The sequence below is a fragment of the Mytilus californianus genome, unplaced genomic scaffold (assembly GCF_021869535.1).
Source record: "Mytilus californianus isolate M0D057914Y unplaced genomic scaffold, xbMytCali1.0.p SCAF_2, whole genome shotgun sequence".
Lineage (NCBI taxonomy): Eukaryota > Metazoa > Mollusca > Bivalvia > Mytilida > Mytilidae > Mytilus > Mytilus californianus.
Genome location: NW_026262668.1, coordinates 75,211,082 through 75,229,135, shown reverse-complemented (window position 1 = coordinate 75,229,135; position 18,054 = coordinate 75,211,082). Strand labels below are relative to the sequence as shown.

General features: G+C 30.0%; 1 protein-coding gene across 1 annotated transcript in view; it reads right to left on the bottom strand.

The window, feature by feature from the left end:
• Nucleotides 1–727: 727 nt before the first annotated feature.
• Nucleotides 728–18,054, bottom strand: part of LOC127728206 (limb region 1 protein homolog) — a 32,044-nt gene continuing 14,717 nt past the window's right edge. Inside the window, exons 8-15 of the mRNA XM_052235433.1 lie at nt 17,277–17,341; nt 16,646–16,736; nt 16,074–16,160; nt 15,526–15,602; nt 9,460–9,537; nt 7,904–7,980; nt 7,321–7,478; nt 728–6,923 (exon numbers count right to left, since the gene is read on the bottom strand). Of these exons, the coding sequence (XP_052091393.1) occupies nt 6,685–6,923; nt 7,321–7,478; nt 7,904–7,980; nt 9,460–9,537; nt 15,526–15,602; nt 16,074–16,160; nt 16,646–16,736; nt 17,277–17,341 (872 nt within the window). The 3' untranslated portion in view covers nt 728–6,684. The remainder of the gene's footprint in view (nt 6,924–7,320; nt 7,479–7,903; nt 7,981–9,459; nt 9,538–15,525; nt 15,603–16,073; nt 16,161–16,645; nt 16,737–17,276; nt 17,342–18,054) is intronic.

Genomic DNA, 18,054 nt, shown 5'->3' with positions numbered 1-18,054 from the left:
GTCATTTGGTGATTTCTGTCATTTGATGTAATATTTAGATCTTTGAATGTTGATAATTTCTGCCGTATACAATTACATATTTATATTTTACTTTTCAAGAAAATAGACAAAAAGAAAACGTCATCAAAAATATTTTGTGGCAACATCTCCAATATAAAGGAATCCATTCATAGTTTCAGTCATATCAACATTTTAGTAGCATAGCTGATCTTTTATGGTGTTAACAGTTTCCGTCTATCTATTTTGGTTTTTAAAATAATCATCATACAAAGGATTCGTCGAAAGGAAATAACTACTAAATTAAGTCACTTGGCAGTTTTCGTGTAAATGGAAAGTAGATACATATAGTTTTTATGATATTAGTTGATTACTTTCATTTCACTATTATGTATGGTGGCCATGTTGAATGATATGAAGGGATAAGAAGCAGTGGTTTCAGAGCAAAGAATATTTTGTCCCCCACGCAACATGTTGCGGGGGAAATAGAAATACCAGGCGTCCGTCTGTTCGGTCTTGTAAGCTACTTTGGCCCAGGTGAGCTAAAAATGTGGACAACTGCACCATTCCAGATGACAAAAAATATGACTCATTGACTGACTGACAGAAATGAGTAACACTATATGTCTAGACTAAGTGGCACAGGCATAAAAAAAGACACACACAACGTAGGTCCATAGAATGAATCGTACACATTTTACTTGAGGTTAAAGAATGACAAGCACAACCATAATTTTACTATATTTTTTATTAATTTTTATAGATATTTTTTAATTCTATACTGCTAAATAACAATTAAACAATACAAATACATTTAGTAAAATAATAACTTTATATACTAATTGCACAAATAAATAAAGTAAATGAGCATTTATTAATGACATTGGTTGTGATAATAATGTGATACATGTATATCTTTGTTCACATACAAGGGACATATGGTGAGGAAAGTGTTTAATGCACTTATTTATTTACAGGGTACTTTAAAGACTGACAAAAAACTGTCCTGTGTAAAACACAAACAGTAAAAAATATAAACATTTGTTCTAAAAATATTTAACAACTGAAACAAATTCCTTCTGTTATACCCTTGCCTGTTCTTATGAAGGCTAATTGTGGTTGTATAATTATTGAAGACATTTTTTCTGTTTTTGGAACTGCAGTAAATTTCATAAAATTCCATAAAGGTTTCACAAAGTTGTTGATGTCTAAAACTTAAACCACAGAATGAACCTAAATGTTTTTATTATACTTCATGTCAAAATGCCAGATTTTGGTTGGTTAATACGAGGGAGACAATTTACTCTATCCTATGGTAAATACTCTATTACCTTTCACAGAGACGCTTGATCAAGTGTGCGCTTTATTAAATACGACTCTATCCTATGGCAAATACTCTATTACCCTTCACGAAGACGCTTGAACAAGTGTGAGCTTTATTAAATACGGATGGTTGTTATGTACAAGACGTCATAGTTTATTACTTTGAATTTGAAATTTAATAGACAGTAATAACAGAACATCCAGTATAATAAATTAAATAACACATATCTGAGAGGGTGATAGAGCAGATTGCTACCCCTCGAAAAGACATTGTCAACCTTGGCTTCGCCTCAGTTGACAATGTTTTCTCGGGGTAACAATCTGCTCTATCACCCTCTCAGCTACGTGTTATTTATATAATAACGCTGACAACGGAATCTAGGATCGCTATGTCTCGCTATCTTGATATAAATGTTGCAGGCTCAACAAAAATGTACTTTTCATTCTGTGAAAATTCTTACAAATATCTCTCAATTTTCAAACAATAGATTTTGACATTTGGATATATATCAATTATTACCCTTTAAAATGAAGGTATTGTCATAACCTGTAATTAAGTTAAATAGTTTAAAAGCATATAAAAATGATAAATAAAAAGGCTTTTTCATGGTACTTACAATGTTATAATGGCTTTGCATTGTTTTGGCAAAATGTTTGTTGCATTTTATAATTAGACGGATTAAATTCAGGTAAGTACAAAAAATGTGCACAAAAATATACAATCATTTTAGAGTTTTACTTCATGCAATAAAAAACTGATATTGAAAACATTTGGTTAATTCAGAAATCTAAACCATAATTGACAATTTGATTGCTGTAAGCACAAGGATGTATATATAAAAATCAAGACACTGGTAAACATCAGGTTTCTTCAGCAAACTTTGGGCACAATAAACCAACATTATCTTAGCCGTTATTTTTTGTTTTAGCCTTTTTCCACAACAATTTAGTTTTGAATTGTTCTAACTTTGCTGATGTTTTCATATATTAAAGAGAAGATGTAGTTTGACAAATTAGCAATGATTTATATTTCCATTACTTTTCTACTCGAAAAAGTTGCAAAAATAAATTGGTTGAAAAAATGAGTTTGTATACAGTAATTATCATAGTCCAATAGAATCTGTTATATGCATTTGACTTGTAAGGTATTGACAATGTTTTAAATGTGCCCTAATAAAATTTTTAAAAATTTACAGTAATTTCTCTGAATATCATCATAGGAAATATATGCCAACTATACAGAAAACTAAAAACATATACTAGTTAGTTCAAAAGGTTCATCCCTTCACAGTGTTGATGTCAATAAGGACAATATATATCAGAAAGCATCAATACAATTTCATTCCTTGTGGTTTTTCTGTTGTTGAGTTGCTGTCTCATTGCTGAATACCCCACCTCTCCATTTATTCATATTAATCATTAAAATATTTATCTCTAGAAAATACATTGTCAGTTCTTTAATACTTGTCATAATTCATTTTGTTAAACATTTTATAAATAATGGTCAACTATTTATATATCTTTAGAAATTTATGAGTGGAACAAAAACATAATTGTATGAAGCATAGGGTTACAAACTTTAGAAGTCATTTTTAGAAATGAACTTTTACAGGAACCTGAATTTATTTCTTAAAGACACTGGCCTATCATATGACTTTCTCTGATTTTATGTTCAATCTTATATTAAACTTTTTTAACAACAATAAATATATGGTCCCATAATCTGAAAGTGTATGTTTACAAAAATAAGAAATTATCAATTATATCAACAACTTGCTAAAACTAAGTTTTGTTAAATATTTTGAGCAAATAAAACATATTTGATTTGAAATACATGTAGTAGTTCTACCTATCTGTCAATAACTATTGTTAACCAATAAACTTAACTTTGGCTATATATTATTTTAGAGCTAAAATGCCGAACCTACTAGCAATGTCAGTAATTTCTATTATTTTCTAATTAATTCTAGAATACATTTTAAAAATTATTGCTCTAATCAGTTTAAAATACTACGTTAATTAACTTGAATTATTTTTTCCTAATTATTCACTTTTAAAACAAAAGCATGAACCATGTGAGCATTACATATATATATATATTTCATTTCTTCATTAACTTTTGTTTATTTCTTCATAAACTTTTTTGAGATTCATTTCAAAATAATTTGTTGCTGAGTAAAATTAAGCATTTCAATGCCTTAAAGGAGCATTAGCTGTACAATTCATGTTCATCGATGTCACTCAATTTTCTAAGATTATATTTATAACATACTGAACGTATATCCAAATTACAAAAAAAGTCCAAAAGAAACAATTAACAATGGATGAACTCCTTATAATGTATCAGCATTTCGATTGTATTCAATATTACATCAGTAATGTTTCAGAGGTTATTTTGACAAAATTGAACCAAACTGAAAAGCGACATACTATTTAAAAATTCTGGTTTTATCAATGTTTGAAACAAAAAAAATCATATTTTTTATTTTTTGTGTAAATTATTTTTAATGCCCTTTAATAATAATAAAACAAACCCATTCTTCTTTTTTGTTTTCAGTTAAAAAAAAAAAAACGGGAGATTAAACTTTGTTATACAAATTACATCAAACTGACTAGAATTTTTCTTTGTTTGCAGGTAACCTGACTTCACAATGAAGGAAACAACTAAATACCTTTAAGATTCATCATAACCTTTAGGCAAATATGGTTGTGTTTAAACCTAAAAAGTTGGTCTGAGTACATACAAACCTGTTCAACTGGAAAATTTTAAAGGCACGGATTGACCTAGATATATAAAATCTAAATTCATTCGGAGTTTCGGAAAATAATAAATTTTCCTGGATTTTGCAGTGTATTTTTTTTAAAGGTGTAAAAGTAAAGAAGTTGGGGAAAATGTTTGAGAAGTCCCTCCCACTGCAGTAATAATTGTATTGTATTGTAATGATTGACATGGATGATATCTACACAACACCAAGTGGTTTAAACAGTGGAACTGAGCGGATTGTATCAAATGAAATTCAAGCGTTTGTTTATTTTACCATCTTCTGCAGGGTTGAAAAAAAAAAAAAAAAAAAAAAATCTGAAGAAGTTTTTTAAAAAAATTTTTAAAACACAAAATGAATATAACTTTTATGTATCTAAGATAGACTGAAGTCACAGAAATATTTGCCAAATGGCACAATATGTCCAAAATATATCAAGACAGTTTATCAGTTCAAACATATTTTCAAATGTACAGAAACAATCTTTGATTAAATAAGAACAAACTATTATTAACATTGAAACAAGTGATCAATTAAGCAAGGCAAGAAAGCATCAAACCTTTTCAGCACTACTCCCAGTTTCTGTATAACTCAAAAATAAAATCTACATTTAAATTCCTATTATAAATTAATTATTTTGCATCCTTTATTATTTAAAACAAATATAATATGATTTCTCTTAAAGATTAGAAACTTGATGGTTCAGAGTCTATTATACATAAGTAAAACATTTAAGATTGCCATCTTGCTTTGGTAATTATTTCTTTTTCGAAACTATCTATGTTAATCAAGGTTCTCAAGGAATGCTTGAATTCTTTGCAAGTCAACATTGTCATAAAAAAGAATGAACATTGTGTATCATTAATGTTTAAATAAAAATCCTGATTCACACATAAATCATATAAGCAATATAGGTTTTAATAAAAATAAAATTATAACATTCCTAATTCACACAACTTTCTTGTTTTACAAGCTAAATCTACACCATGGACACGGTCACAGGAAACCCTAAAGAGATCAAGATTGTCTGACAGAACAAACAACATTCAAAAATATTCTACAGTACCTGGACAAATATGACAGATAATTGTACAGAATAACAGAAACTAAGGGACCTAGCAACCAATGAAAACACAAGGATTGACAACTCACCTTAGAGAGGGAAAATGTTACTTATACTAAAGTCTGCTTACAATTTACATGTACATATTGATAAATAGTAAGGTAATCCTTTAAATTTCTGTAAAGGTTTTTTTTTGGGAACTTGTTTAAACTGATTTCGAATGCAAAATAAAGATAGAACTAGTGACATATCTGTTCAGTCAAAAGTAATTAAAATATATAATATGAAGCATATGTTTTCTTTCCTGGTCCCAAAGCATAATTTTCAGTAAAAAAAAATATAATTAAAAAAGATAGGCTTCTTTTTAATGAATTTAAAAATTCAATATATTAAAATTAACCAATATAAACATTGTTCGCTGTACATCCATCAATATTCTAAATTAAAAACAGAGTCAAAACTAAAATTACACATGGAATGTTAAGATAATCTCCCTAAGTAAATAATTTCATACATTACTAACAACCAAATTGATGTATAACATGTTACATGAATAGAAACAAAGAAACCTATCGTGTTAACAGCTTTACACAAATAAATAATTTGAAAATTATTTTTAGATTTTCATTTTCTAGGCCCAAATAATTTCAGTGTGGTGGTTTCAGCTTTAAAACAATAGCAATAAATTATCCTTTTTGTCTTCTTCTTCAAACCTTTTTTAATAAATTTGATAATAAATTTTAATAAAAAAAATCATCCAACATTACATTCTTTAAAACAAAACACATAGACATGTAATACAATACACTTAGTTAAATGGATTTATTGAAATAAAAATACTGACCATCAAAAACTTAAAATGTCTACCATTTTAAATACATTAGCACTATATTTCAACAGTTTTAAACTGTTATTTTGTAGGATTTTGTAAATTATGAATTGTCAAAATGTGCAGCAAATGATTGGTTCCACATAATATGATTGCAAGTCTGTGAAATGAAATGCTTTATCAAATACAATGAAATGAATCTTAAAGATTTTAGAATTGATTATTACACTGTTTTTAATTAACTCACTTATTTAAAACCTTACCTACTACACAAAATAAATATGCTGTAGATTTTTATGTTATTCAGATACTGCAGAAATGTAAGGAAATCCTTTTAAAGAAAATATATGGTTTCAACTTAAATAAAATTATTCTTTAAAATTTACATCTTGCCAAATATTTTGTGACATTATTCAACCTCCCGGTTCTATTAGGTTAAAAACCATGAAGGTATAAAAGACAAATTGGACAAGCTCCATTGATACAACTCAACAATAAATAGCATGCCCAAAAATGTACTTTTTAAAAAATTTTAAGATGTTCAAATTCATTGATACTTTCAACCCACATGAACAATTTTTTCAACATAGAACTGCTTGTCACATTCTGAAGTTATCTGTTTTAATTGGAACCAGAACAGCCTTTTTTCAATTATAAAAATGTAACATACCAACATAAAACTTAAAATCTATAAACAACCTGCATCCAAATTATTCGTCTTTCATCCCTGTATTGATGTATGAACTAAATGACCATGTTCTCCTACTATCACGTTGGAATAACATCAGAAACCGGTTATAAATTTCTGTACGCACTTTTACTGTGAATTTGTCAGTCAAACATAAAGTTGTAAGTGCAGCAAAAAGAGCATCACAGGCTAAAATGATATACAAGTTACCAAGCCACTCCATACTACCAAAGTTACCAATCAAATTAAAATTTGTAAGACCTACAAAATAAAATCCAAATCATTATAACACTGGACCATTTATATACTAGAAGAGAACTATGTTTCATTATGTATATGTATCTGAAGCCCCTTTAAATAATTAAAATTTATAAAAAAAAATTGTGTATTAAAACTGTACAAAAATGTCTGTCTATGTTTAAAGTATCAGTAAATAACCCTGAAATTTTGAGATTATAATAAGCTTTTTTTGCAAATTTACTTTATTCATTATTCATAAACACAGATAATTTTTCAATCAAAGTTCTCTCCAGTCACACAGGCTTCCTCCACCAATAAAAATGTACCGCCACGAAATAAATCAATAGTTCTGAAAGTGGAGTTAAACACCAATTAATCAATCCATTAAAGTTATGGCAATTTTCTTTTAAAGTCATACCTAACATTCTAGAGAGAATTGGTAATGCTGAACTGAGTATGAGTAACACCACACAGTTTCCTATGATTTTGACCATGGACGTATCATGTGGGACTGGACGTAATCTTTTGAAGAATGGCAAACTATAAAATCCTACCACAGATGCACACATAACATACCTTTGTAAAGTTAAGGATTTAATTTCATAGTCAGTGAATTGAATGATAGTTGTAAATTTTCACAGGAGCATTCCACATCTCATCTTTATACAGTTACTTTTTTTTTGCGTATGTAAAATATCCATATCTTCATGACTTGTTTTCATTTTCTATAATGTCTTATTTAATAATAATATCATTTTCCTTTTAGATTCGTTTTGAAGGTACATCTGACATTTGTCAAATACATTAATTTCTGGTTGCAATATGTAAGAGTTTCTTTTTTCAAATACATTTACCCTATTAACTATTTCTTTAAAATTCAATTTCCTTTCATCTTTTTTTTGTTGCTTTTTTCAGGCCATATCAAACAGTATCTATATAGCTTTGACAATCCTGCTGTATTTTAGAACCAAAGTTACATATGATATCAACAAAAAGGATACAAAATTAAAACAATTTCTAAGGTAGCTCCAACTGACCCTAATGTGGACAGAGAGGAGATCCCCAATACAACTGTTTCCTGTAAATATAAATCATGTTAACCATTTAAATCACAATTTAAACTACATCAATGTCATGAACAAACCTTTATACTTATATATAATTATATCTAATTTTTCGATATGTAGTTAGTCCATATAATTAAAGTTGCTTCTATTTATCAGGGTATGTGATGAATCTAACGTCAGCCTTCTACTTCCTTTCATGATCCAGTAAGATCAAACTTATGAAACTAAATAAATGTGGTTAGTGTCCACATGTGGACACAGATGATGCCCCCGCTTGCATATCATATAGTTATAAAGGGACATAACTGAAGAACGGTCAAAGTGACGCTACCCAAATTTGAACTTGATCTGAGTTTTGTGGTAATAAGCATTGTGTGTAAGTCTCATAACATTTGGTTGAGGCTAACTTAAGTAGAGAACAGAAACTAAAAATTCAGCAATTTTTCTATTTGTAAACACGCATAACTCTAGAAAGGTTGTGTATAAGTTTTATAACATTTGGTTGAGACAAACTAAAGTTAGAGAACGGAAACGAAAAATTCAGCAATTTCTATGTTTATAAAGGGACAGAACTCAAGAATGGTAAAAGTGTCGCCACCAAATTTCGTACTTAATCTGTATTAAGCATCATGTATAAGTTTCATAACATTTGGTTGAGGCAAACTTAAGTTAGAGAACAGCAACTAAAAATTTTGCAATCTTTCCATTTATAAAGGGGCATAACTCTAGAACGGTTAAAGTGATGCCACCAAAATTCAAACTTGATCTGTGTTTTGTGGTAATAAGCGTTGTGTATAAGTTTCATAACATTTGGTTGAGGCAAACTTAAGTAAGAGAACGGAAACTAAAAATTTTGCAATTTTTCCATTTATAAAGGGGCATAACTCTAGAACAGTAAAAGTGACGCCACCAAAATTCAAACTTGATCTGTTTTTTGTGGTAATAAGCATTGTGTATAAGTTTCATATTTGGTGGAGGCAAACTGAAGTTAGAGAACGGAAACTAAAAATTTTGCAATTTTTCCATTTATAAAGGGGCATAACTCTAGAACGGTTAAAGTGACGCCACCAACATTCATACTTGATCTGTGTTTTGTGGTAATAAGCATTGTGTATAAGTTTCATAACATTTGGTTGAGGCAAACTCAAGGCATAAAAATAGCACAATTTTCTCATCATTTATAAATACTATCTTACACAGCAAGAACTGTGATCGCAAATGAAGTAAGCTCATATAGATAAAAGAAGTGATAGATAGTATTGTTTTTAAGTGCCATACTATGTTGATAGTTCAAACAATGATATTACTTCTATTTATTTAGAAGTTGATCCATATAGCAATACTAGTATCAATGAGTAAGTTTTCTTTGGAAATGGCCAATACTGCTGACCTAACCGTTTTGGCAATGCTTAGCTCATATACTATTTTTTGCATTCAATAATAATTGAATGATGCATTGTTATATAAGTAAATGAGAATATAGACCTTACCTTAGCACCAACAGGTAATGCTTTTATACCAACTAACAATTCAAAAAAGTTGTGGGCAACCATAAGTAAACATAATACCTGAAAAGAAAAGAAGAAACATGGTAGTTAACAACTCAGTATAAATAGTCACATCTTGAGACACAGACCGATATTGTAGTAACCTGAAATGGTTTGTTTGTTAAATAAACTGTTATCACAGAGATATGTCTTGCCTTTTTGTAATTTTGATAATGCAAATGTTGAAATTAAAATAGCAATACTTTAACATGTAAGTTATGCAAATATTCAAAGTCGATGAACCACGACTGAAGGTACATGGCTAAACAATCTCCATGGAATGAGATGTGCCAATGCTAATACAACTGCATACCAAATACCATTGACTTATTATAAGTCGTTCCCTTTAAACAAACCTAAACACAAACATTAACTTGTAAACTATGTAAAAGTTTAAAAGTCAATGAACCATGATCAGGGGTGGGGCTATATAATCTCCATGGAAACGATACTTGCAAATGCCAATAAATTTGCATACCAAATATTATTGACTTAACATTAGCAGTTCATCTTAAACTGATCTAATCACAAACTAATACATGTAAACTAAGCAAAAGTTTCAAAGTAAATAGACCATGACTGAGGGGGCGGGGCCAAATATTCTCCATGGAAATGAGATGTGCTAATGTTTATACAACTGAACACCAATTAACATTGGCCTACCACTAATGGTTCCCCTTGAACTGACCTAATCACAAACTAATACATGTTAACTTAGCAAAATTTTCAAAGTCTATAGACCATGACTAAGGGGGCGGCGCCAAATAATCTCCATGGAAATTAGATATGCCAATGCTTATACAACTGCATACCAAATATTATTGACCTACCACTAGTGGTTCCCCATAAATTGACCTAATCACAAACTAATACATGTTGACTATGAAAAGTTTCAAAGTCAATAGACCTTGACTGAGGGGGCGGGGCCAAATAATCTCCATGGTAATGAGATGTGCCAATGCTTATACAACTGCATACCAAATATCACTGACCTACCACTAGTGGTTCCCAATAAATTGACCTAATCACAAACTAATACATGTAAACTATGAAAAGTTTCAAAGTCAATAGACCTTGACTGAGGGGGCGGGGCCAAATAATCTCCAAGGTAATAAGATGTGCCAATGCTAATACAACTGCATACCAAATATCATTGACCTACCACTAGTGGTTCACCATGAACTAGACCTAATCACAAACTAATACATTGTTGACGCCATCGCTGTCGCCGCCGGAAACAGCATACCTATGTCTCGCTTTTTGATTCCGTCAAGGCGAGACAAAATTTGTAAGGAAAATGGATTTAAGAAATGTTTCATCATTATTTTTGAGATAAAACATTAATTATACTCTAAGTGAGAAGTTGCAGAGGGTATAATGTTTTTTAACCTCTCCATCTGTCTGTCTGTTATCAGTCTGTTGTGTCATGCTAGCACAGTAATTTTTTGCCTGATCCTCTTCAAATTTGGACAAAAGTCTCCAATCATCAAAATCATAGATGAGTTTTATTATCAGAAAAATCTCAAATGGATGATCTTTTGTTTGGGAAGGGGACATGTAAAAATAACCCATATTATTTTTTGTTGCCATTTTATCAAATTTTTTGTTGAATTCCCTTCAAAATTGGACGAAAGTTTACACTCATCACTGTAAGACTACTGACCAAACATGAAGTCCTTCTGTTCAATTGTAATGGAGAATTGTGTGAAAGTTTTAAAGTTTGAATTATTCAACATATTGAAAACTTGCTGCATTCCCGTCCTTATTGAAGTATGTATATTAATAAACAGGTTATGATATGACATTTCTTATATTTCACTCTTTAAGGTAGCACAATACAAAGATTTTTTCACCCCCAATCAGACAACTTTAAAGTGATGTAATTTCTTTCATCCAGCTTTGAATTTTATAAATGAGGTACCAAAAGAAAGAAAAAAGATCAATCTTTCAAATGGTGATTATTTCATTATGACATGATTATTACATAATTAATTATTATGTAATTAGTTGCTATATTGTGATTTCCACACTTGAATGAAATTAGCTTCTTTGTTATTCATGTTCATCCCAAAATATTTTATAGATTCTTGTGCAACACAGTTTGACCTCCAAAAGGGTGTCTCAGATTTTTCCTATTGTATTTCATTCTCTCATAAACCTTCAATGAAGTTTGCAACCTCAATTCATAAGAGATCACTAAATTAAATTGGGTATAAAATTTGTTCTATTGATGTTTTTGGAAATCTGAGACACCCTTTTGAAGATAACTGGTCAAGGAACAACATGTGTGAAAATCAAGCATAAAGAGGCACCCATCTAGGAGCTAATTTCATTTAAAACTACATTTTCATGACAAAAATGAATGTGTCACAATTGAATAAATAAGGATTTTCCTACTTGTACCCCTTTAACTTCAATATAATTCACACATCATGGGAATACTTCAGGATTGGCCTTTAATCATAAATCAATTAGGTTTTGACCAGTAAGAAGGCATTCCAATTCAGCAATTCTAAATATATAAAGAAAATGCACACCCTATGCATCAACAATCAGATCTGGCCGGAGATGTTATATCATTATTGACCTTGCTGTAAGTCAGTTGCTACTGATATGGTCAAAACTCCGCCCACCATGATAAACCTTTACTATTAATGATCTCAGAAGTTTAATTACACATTGCATTTACAGTGTTCTCCCCAGGATTTTTGGATAGCACCAGGGTAACGCGTGTGAACAGCTTGGTGAAATGATTCATACAATCAGTTGTGTTGCGTTGCGTCGCTATATTTCTAGTTACTGCAGTTTTTTATGTCTCTTGTTTAGTTTTAATTCTGTGGTACTGTGTTATAACAGAATATTATTGGTTAAAAAGATCAATAAACAGTTTGTATACTTTTAATATTTTTAAAAATAAATAAAACATGATTCATTACACAATATTCATCTAAATTTAAAGTAATTAAATTTTTTATAAAATCCATGATCAATAAAAATAAAATATCATTCAAACAGGAACATATAAATTGTTAGATATACTGTTCCCAGATTCAAAAGAGAACAAAAAAGTTCAATTTAAAAAACTTTCTAGTTTCTAGAAAGAAAGTTGTTGTATGTGAAAGGATTCCTGTCATAAAGAGATTTAAAATTAACAAGAACAAAATTGTGTAATAATTTGAACCAGTTTCTATCTTAAATTTTAATAAAAAGAATTTTTTCATAAATTTTAAAACATTTTGCCATAGATTTCATAAACATGTAAATATTAACCTTTCTTGTCTTTGGTGATAATCAAACCTAGATACAGACTTAATACTGCACTGAAATCTAAATCTTTATTTGTCATGATCCATTTAAAAAGAATTCCTAAATCTATAAATTTATCTTAGGTCTATAGATCTATAGATCTAAAAGTAGCATATTCAATGTCAACAACAAAGTCTCCCTATTTTCCCGCCTAAATGACAGGAAGTAGATATAAATAGATTTAACATGTGCTTATGGATTAAAATTGCAAGATCACTTCTGTTATTCATTAATGATCATATCGATATATGGATATATATATCCAGTTTGAAGGTACAGTCATGCATTTTATTTATAAAATAGAATAGATTGCAGTTAATTGTAAATAAACTTGAATATTCTACGTGAACTAACTGGGTCATGTGATCCTTCCCCTTTGAATTACTTGTTGACAGTTTGAACCCGGAATATCATGCAATAACTATGTCATAATTAAAGATAATTTTGGCCATGGTTTAATCAGAGACATATAAAACTTATAATATAAGTATTGAGCTAACTTTATAATGTACAAAATATGTACCGTCGTGTGTACAACTATCAGGTCAACACCGTTTGTTTACAAAGTATTTGCCGACTTGTCAGGTGGTGAGTGAAGCCTTAAAATAGTTATCTTTGATCATAAAGTTATGATCTCTAAATTAAAACACAAAAGAATCATGTAAAAAGTGTTAATTACATCGATTAAATCCAATCAACAAAGGTTAACCTCATAAAGGTAAATCGATCACGTGGTGTAAACAATCCGTGTTGAACTGGTTTGGACTGGTCAAATTTCACCTGGAATTTTATACCGCACGGAAAAGATTTAACAAGTCGTTTAAAACTTTACCGATTTACGATTTTTTAACTGAAAATTTTAGCACCACGGAGAAAAATTATACATCGCGGTAAGAACGATACCACCACGGTGAAAAATTATACATCGCGGGCCCGCGGTCCTTTAAGGGCCTGGGGAGAACACTGATTTACTTTTTTCAATATGGATTTTATTCTTTTAGTACATACAAGAGTGCAGACGCTGAAATGTCTCGCCTTCTTTACTAATCATTGATATTATGTTGATAGTCCTAAATATAAAGCTTTATTACAACTGTCACATAAACTTAACATTAACCAAGTAAACTAAACATTGACCAATGAACCATGAAAATGAGGTCAAGGTCAGATGACACCTGCCAGCTAGACATGTACACCTTACAATCATTCCATACACCAAATATTGTAGACCTATTGCATACAGTATAAGAAAAACAGACCAAAACACAAAAACTTAACTTTGACCACTGAACCATGAAAATGAGGTCAAGGTCAGATGACACCTGCCAGCTAGACATGTACACCTTACAATCCTTCCATACACCAAATATAGTAGACCTATTGCATACAGTATAAGAAAAACAGACCAAAACACAAAAACTCAACTATAACCACTGAACCATGAAAATGAGGTCAAGGTCAGATGACACCTGCCAGTTGGACATGTACACCTTACAGTCCTTCCATACACCGAATATACTAGACCTATTGCTTATAGTATCTGAGATATGGACTTGACCACGAAAACTTAACCTTGTTCACTGATCCATGAAATGAGGTCGAGGTCAAGTAAAAACTGTCTGACGGGCATGAGGACCTTGCAAGGTACGCACATACCAAATATAGTTATCCTATTACTTATAATAAGAGAGAATTTAACATTACAAAAATTCTTAACTTTTTTTTCAAGTAGTCACTGAACCATGAAAATGAGGTCAAGGACATTGGACATGTGACTGACGGAAACTTCGTAACATGAGGCATCCATATACAAAGTATGAAGCATCCAGGTCTTCCACCCTCTAAAATATAAAGCTTTTAAGAAGTTAGCTAACGCCGCCGTCGGATCACTATCCCTATGTCGAGCTTTCTGCGACAAAAGTCGCAGGCTCGACAAAAATGATATATTTTGTTTTTTGCATTGTTACAAAAAGTAAGTTATGCATGTGTACACAAAATGATCAGTTGGTCAGTCTAGAGGATCCTTATGGGGGATTTCTAGAATTATAATTGTATACAATGACAATATGGTGTTTTACACAAAGTAGATTTTTTTCATTTTTTGCAGTTTGAAAATGAAGCATTTAATTTGTATTTTCTTTTAAAAAGAATTCATATTTAAACATTCTCCTTAAGAAATTCTAGTATAAACATCAGCAACATTTATTGTTGTACAATTATATTTGTTTAAAATCTGTACATTTATATTTTGATTCCCTCTTTAACTCCAAATAGTTGTTTTGTTTTTTCTCCTGACATCTCCAATACAGAAATGTATTTTTATTTGGAATTCATTATCTTTCATTTTTCCATAAATCCCTAATCCACCTCTTTTTCATAACTGTAATTTTTATTGCTGGTCAGTGGTTGTAAAGCTATCAAATGATTCTATTGATTAACCACATAGTACTGCCCACATGTTCTTATCTTGTATCAGTCAGACACGTGCATTTGTTTATAAAACTAATTATCATCAAAACTCATTAACACTGCAAGATATGTAAATAATTTTTTCTTCAGTGGTTTTTGAATATTAAGAAGTAACAAAAACAGCCGAAAATGAAATTTTGATAAAATTTAGTTGCTTTTGTATTGCGCTACCTTAAACAAACCCTCATCACATATATAATAACATCTTATTATTGCTTAAAGTTATATACTTACTGTTAAAACTAATAACAACAACATAACTAAAGGATAACCCAGGTTTCTTCTCCAAGGTGATACTTTCTTTTTCTTTTCTGGAAAAAAATTTGTAACAAATCGAAATCATTAATGAAACTTACATTTTGAAAAATAAAATTTGCAGTGCATTTCCTTTCTTAATACATAATCTAATAAATACATGTATATATAATAAACACCAAATAACTCATTTCAGCAAAAAACCAGAATTATGTGTAACACAGATGATCCATACTAACATCTAGTGTGTCAATTACCATATAAGGAAGTATTATAAATGTTGTAGAATAAATCTAGTATCAAAACATTAAAAAATAATTTTCTAATATCCTACAAAGGTCATATGCAGTACATTTGTACATGATTTGGATATTATGAGAATTTAATTTAATTTTTTACTTTACTTGATATAATATGTGGCAAGCTAAACTTCATTTCATCCTTGCTTTTCAGTGAAATTTGATGAAATAATAAATTTCTACCAGCTTTATTGAAGAATAAGAAGACAAAATTAACAATATCCTTACCTAAACCAGAAAGAGTATTCTGAACATCAAGTAACTGTTGCTGTAGTGAGTCTGGGCTAGTATGTCCATTAGCAATCTTGCCAGGAACTGATAAAAAAAAAGAGCATGATTGTAAATTAATTCTGATCAAAAATAATTCCTCAATGCAAAAACTATAACACTGATTAACCTAACAACTTTTAAAATGCCAATCTAAATACACCAAATAATCCAGTTTTCCATTATCAGGGTTCGTTACCAAATGTCTTATTTGCCTAAGACTTTATTTTTGAAACTATATGTAGTGCATTACAAAAAATATCACTAGCCACACTAGATCTTTATTTTACAACTCCCATTAATACTTTTGTAAAGGACACATTATTATTATACCAGTATTGCAAAAAAAAAAAAAAAAATCATAAACAACCATCTTAACTATTTCATGCTTACTTTTGACTTATAGATCACAAAATGAGATATTTCAAACATTCAGTATTATAAATTTTTCATAATTATGATTAGAAGGAATTATCTTTGATCACATGTACATAAAACAAAACTTTTTCTATCTAAAGCTTTCTAATACTAACCATGCATATGGTTTCCCAGGTTGATTCTTCTGCGTATATCTTCTTCTTGTAATTGCACTGCATATAAATCATCCTCTATATCTCGTAAAAACTGAAAGTAAGCCATTGCATTCATTAAACTCTACTAGCTTAAAAAAGATGTGATTATTCCCAGAATTCTCAGCTATAAAATAAAACCCTCATTTTTGAAAATCTCACTGAATGTGAATCCTTCTTATGGTGCCAGTTTGAGATGTCCCAGTTTAAAACCAATGTTATATCCTTCGCCTTTCTTTTATATCAAAAAGAAATAAACAAGATGACACATTTCATGTATATAAATCATGTAACACAAAACTGAATTTCAATTCTACAACTATATATGCAACAGTGGTCTATGATATTCTTTCAAGGAAATGCTACAGAGAATATTAGAGGCACATTTGTTAGCACACTTTTTATATGTATTACAAGTAATAGCATCATGCTTTAGGCAGCAGAAAAGTCAAAGCTCCTACTGTTGGTCATACCTACATGCATTTTAATAAATTTTCAATTAGATATCCTCTTTTGAGTGTAATTGAATCTTCAATTGAATAATCTTGTGCTGAGAAAAATTGTTACCCAGAAAGAATGAGAGTATTTTACATACCTGAGGTTTAACAACCAATTGTCCTATCACAGTAAAAAGTATGGCAAAACCATTTGGTGTACATACTGAAAAAAATTTGTATAACTATAATAAATTTATTATGTAAAAAACTTTAATACTGCTTAATTGTAGTTCTTTGTATATATAGATAACATCCTTTAGATTGTCAGTCTGTTACATACCAATAACTACTGTGGATTCGTTATTATTTGTGGGATTCCAATTTTCGTGGATTTCGTGGGTATAGGTAAACCATGAATTTAGATGTCCAAAGAAGTGCCAATTATCTATGAAGACTTAAGCAAAACCACGAAATCAAATATCCACTTTTTCCTCAATCCACGAAAATTGGAACCCACGAAAATATATGTATCCACAGTATGTATCAAAATAGTTCTTAAGAATTTCCCTCCAGAACTCAAGCTTATGCATTCAATGAAACAGTAGAATTTTGACTCATTTTGACATTAAAATTGATTTTTAGAATAGATATGACAAAACAATTGATGTGCTTCAAAAATCTTTTTGAATTAGTTTCTCATATTTTTAAAAATCCTAGGATTTCAAAAAGCCTGTTTCACCCACCTGCCTTCTTGACATAAACATGACTTTAAAAAAAAACAAAGAACAATTTTTCACAGCAATATTCATGCTATTCAACATAATTCTGAAAAGAATGATCATAAAACCATTTCAACAATCTGACTTAATCAGATCTTTTGCTCTGCTTTGTAACATTTGTTTGCATTTTTATTCTATACAAAGTCGGTGAATTACA